General features: G+C 40.1%; 1 protein-coding gene across 4 annotated transcripts in view; it reads left to right on the top strand.

The window, feature by feature from the left end:
• Positions 1 to 3,000: 3,000 nt before the first annotated feature.
• The window catches only part of tpm1 (tropomyosin 1 (alpha)), a gene marked incomplete at both ends in the record, with an annotated part of 13,927 nt that continues 12,280 nt past the window's right edge, over positions 3,001 to 4,647 (top strand). For 2 of the 4 annotated variants that reach the window (XM_080539336.1, XM_080539335.1), the window contains 3 exons: positions 3,001 to 3,114; positions 3,458 to 3,583; positions 3,739 to 3,864. In XM_080539336.1, the coding sequence (XP_080395462.1) occupies positions 3,001 to 3,114; positions 3,458 to 3,583; positions 3,739 to 3,864 (366 nt within the window). The remainder of the gene's footprint in view (positions 3,115 to 3,457; positions 3,584 to 3,738; positions 3,865 to 4,647) is intronic. The other 2 variants (XM_080539338.1, XM_080539337.1) reach the window with 1 other exon arrangement.

The following is a 4,647-nucleotide window of genomic DNA, read 5'->3' as shown; positions in this document are numbered from 1 at the left end:
CTTATCTCCCTTAAAACCTCACAAAAGTTCACTAAAGCTTTGAGCATGGACGTCTGTAATTATCAAGTTATTTCAAATCTTGGATTTCAAGCAAACGCATAATTATACCACTTCAGACTTTGCAGAACTTCATTGGCAGGGAAACAGAAAAGTACAGTTCTGCAGCTGCAAAAAGCTACAAAGACTGAAATACGGTTGACACACAAAGCAACAATAAATCTCACTACCTGCAAAGTTCGGCAAGTTACCCTTCATCATACTGCTCTCATACAACAAAAGATTTTAAAGCTCTGATCCTTCTGAATGTTTCCAATTTGTTCAGCCTTTTTTTTTTTATGAAAAGTGATCAATATCTGTCTTCAAATGTCCATTTCCACCTTTAGTCAAACTAGATTATCTACAATTACTAATGTTGCAAGTACCAGAGGACAAAACAGTAATGTCTAGATTGAGAAAAGGGTTTGCAATAATTCACATCAAAGCAATAGTCATTGCGCCTCCGGCTATTTTTACTATTACAATGTTAAAAGAAAACATTATAATAGAGCTTATTTTCATTCCCAGAATACCACTGCAAATCCAGCACACCACCACAAACCTCCTCTGGCTGCACCAAGTGAAAATAGTGTAGAGACAATTAGGGGTGCAGAAGATCATATTACAATACCACTGTACATAGATGCATTGTGCAGGCACAGTAATTCTGTGGATATTTTCTTACAATTCAATAGGTTGTTGAATTACAGTGTGCTTCTTAATTCAGCTTTTGTTTTCAATGAACAAAACACTTTTTTAATCAAATCATTGACACAGAAGAAACAGGCATAAAGTAAAACAGAGTTTTCCTCCGACAGCTTTACAATGTCGATACATTATGATGCAGGCAGCTGTACTGCACAATATATCTCAGCACAGAACTTATTTAATGAAAACTAAACATAGCGTCATATTATTCACAGCATGAAACAGTGAAAAGATGAAAGTTTAACTGAACCCGAACCTTGAACTATGTGTGTCTTCCAAGATTGGTATAAGATTGGAGTCAGAGTGAAAAGAAGAAGTCAGAAACGACTGCTATTATTTTCACTGTCAATTATTCTTATGCAAGGACCTCCCTGCTACAGCACAGGCTGGCTCAGTCTGCGGATTCATCAAAACATTTCAATATCACCTGCCACTCAAAACCTAAGACACATTGACCTCTACTACCACTTAGCAACTCAAAAGTTCTAATGAACTTACAGTATAAGGCTCTCAATACTTACAGGTATGTCCGTTATAACAATAAAAACAGGCAGAAGCCTGTGAGTAGCATAAGGAGATTATTTTGGGGGACTTACTCTCATAAGGGTTGGCCTATAGCCTGAGCGTTTGGCATAGTGTCTTACTTTAACTTTACAGCCCTAGGCAGGTGCTTGAAGGAGAAGTCATTCCTATAAATATCCTCTTAAGAATCTTTGTGAGGACAAGGGGAGTCTCAAGAAAGCCTCGGTCAGAGCCCATATTTCACTCAGCTTTCCAGCTCTAGATATTATGATGATAACATTCTATAATAATAACTAATAATTGAGAGGTTTCCAAACTGAATCCAATTGTGTTTAACCAATATGAACTTTGGCTATCCTTGGGGGCTTTTTCTTTCTTCTACCTTTTCTCAGTTAGTGCCAAGTCTATTTTGTTCATTTGATTAGCTTTCAATGTGAAACTGTCAAACTGATCAATTCATTGAATTCAATTAATCAATCAATATTTAAGGTTTATTTCCAAATTCACATAAAACAATACAGGCATACAGGTCATACAGGCTCATTCGATGTTGTTTTTACCCCGGAGATTGCATTTTATGGTTTTCCTTAAATTGGCCAGTCTTTTCAAGCAGTTTGGACAGTAGTGACAGTTCTCTAACATCAAGCACAACAGTTGTTTCGCCATGGCCTGCTGTAAACTGTCTCAGGGAGGGTTGTTGAAATACCTTCACACTTGGGTATCCCATGGAAGCTGTCTATCCACAGCCAACTGACACTTAAAGAGTTAGCAGGGAGGCTATCTGATACACTATCAGGCACCCACTTCCTATCTTGCGCCTCTAACACTGTGAACAATGTCTCGAGGGGTTGGTTGACCTCAGTCTTTCACTAAGAGTACCTCTTCACTGACTCTACACTTGATCTGTCCTACAACACCTCCCTGCGGATCAGCCACACCACCCATGCTGAGAGATAGAAGCTGAGTCAAGTCCATGCACAGAGTTAGGGTTAGGGTTAGGGATTACATGGATAGCACAGGCACAGGTAGTTGTCTACGGTCTGGCGCACTGGTGGGAGAGAAAGGAAAAATCATTTAACATGAAGAAACTGATGATGAGACCTGCAGACTTGAAATGCAAAACCAGCAGAGACAATAGTGGCAGACAATGGAGGATAATGAACAAAATAGTCAATAAATTGTAGTCAACTATACATGCTGTATAACCCATTCTGTATGTGATTTGTAATCATGTTATATTCCAAATAGAATGCTTTTTTTTTTACAGAAGATCAAAATATAGCTCTTTTATAGAAGATTGAATAGAAGTCCATCCTGTGGTGTTCTCTTCTCTCTCCATTTCTCTCCATCTTCCCGGGACAGTGTCCTCCCGAACAGCCAGAATTCCGTTAGAAATAGGACGAGAATTCTTAAGGGGGCTGCTCTCTGGCCCAACGCAACCCATATATAGTCATATCAATGGTCAAATGTCTGAGAACAGCGAATCGCCGAGCAGATCCATAAAAAAGATAGGGCACTGGGAAGGCGCCCCCCATTTGTCGTTTCCAAAAGAGTATTGGATGTCCAAAGGAATTCATTCGCCCCCCTTCTCTGAAGTACATATTTGACAGGGCACAGTCAGGAAGAGCTTCGCACTCCAGCTTTGCGTTCAGTTAGGCACAGACGCTCACAGCCTCTCTCTCTCCTGGGTTTCTTTTGGAAGATTTGGTTTAGCCAAACAAATAACCAGTAGCCATGGACGCCATCAAGAAGAAGATGCAGATGCTCAAGCTGGACAAGGAGAATGCCCTGGACAGAGCTGAGCAGGCTGAGGGGGACAAGAAGGCAGCTGAGGACAAAAGCAAACAGGTCGGCATTTTATATACCGGTGGTCTGTGCGCCTATTCCTCTAAACACCGATTTAAACGGATCACCTCCTCAATGTGGATTTATTGCCTTTACGGATCGTTTCAAAAAAAGGAGTATTAAGTGAAATTTAAGAACGAAATATCTTTCTTGATTTGGGGATATTCTATAAATCTTCAACTGGTAGGATAATAGGTGAAGTTAAATGATCTGAATAACTGAATGTTGTATTGTTGTAGATGTAAGTGTAAAAGAATGATGCATAGTCATAGTTGAATAATATTGTTCACTTGTTTCCGATTGTCTTTCTGATGAAATCGTATGTTGTCATTCATTATGCATGTAGTTAGAGGATGATTTAAGTGAGTTGGAAAAGAAATTGCGTGTTACCGAAGATGAAAGGGATAAAGTGCTTGAGGAGTTCCAAGTCGCGGAGGAAAAGTTCCTGAGCGCCGAAGAGGTGGCCACCAAGGTATACTGTGTGCTCGCATGGTTTTCCCTAACTTCTCTCCTCTCTCTCCCTTCTCTCTGTCTGTCTGTCTGCGCTCTTGCGCCGTGTGCGCTCTCACGCCCTCTGTTTCCCGCTGATCACCTCTGTGAAACTATCCGCACACACAAACACCTCAGCTTGAGGATGACTTGGTAGCTCTGCAGAAGAAGCTGAAGGGCACAGAGGATGAGTTGGACAAGTACTCTGAGTCTCTTAAGGATGCCCAGGAGAAACTTGAACTGGCTGAGAAGAAAGCCACCGACGTAAGTAAAGGGCACAAATCACCATTTCTGCTTCCCCATGCACATTTCTTCTGTCGTAGCAGGCAACTATGAATATATGAAATGACAGTGTAACATGACTTTATTCTACTTCCCATGGGCATCAAGTAGTAGTAGCCTATTACATTTCCACCCTGTGTGGCATAGACTTACCTGTCTCCTTGCAAAGTAATCTCCTTTTAGTGACTACCAATATTGTGCTGTAGCAGGCTAATCCAATTACATAAACAACCATAGTGTCATGCCTGTCGAACTGTCGTTTTATATATTTTATGTAGCCGTATGTGTTTGTTTGTGTGTTTGTTTGTTTGTTTGTTTGTTTGTCAAGGATCACAATGCACATGAATAGTATTCATCAAAGTAAAGAATGTGATGGTGCTCTACGGTTCTCGTCCTTTAAACTCCCCATAGATAATCTCACCTATAGGAGACCTCAAATCGACTGACATCTATACATCAATAAAATAATCAAACATATTCCCCATAGGTCCTTAAAAGGGGACATTTAGGAGAGGAAACTATACTTGCTACATGTGCTGTCTTGGAGCGGAGAGCAGGATAAATATAGACCACTACTTTATATGGTCAAGTTAGAACGTAGCCTATTTGGGCTGTGCCCGTTTTTTGCAACAGGGTAAATCAGAGTTTCCATTTAAAATCTCAGTGTATCTTCTAAATTCTATACAATGTATATAATTGTCTGATAATGGGCTATTCACATGTAATTGTTTCACTAATGTACTTCATAAACACTATCATATTTAG

Source organism: Nansenia antarctica (genome assembly GCF_963989245.1).
Source record: "Nansenia antarctica genome assembly, chromosome: 9".
Taxonomy (NCBI): domain Eukaryota; kingdom Metazoa; phylum Chordata; class Actinopteri; order Argentiniformes; family Microstomatidae; genus Nansenia; species Nansenia antarctica.
The sequence above is the reverse complement of the archived record's forward strand: the minus strand, read 5'-3'. Positions and strand labels throughout refer to the sequence as shown.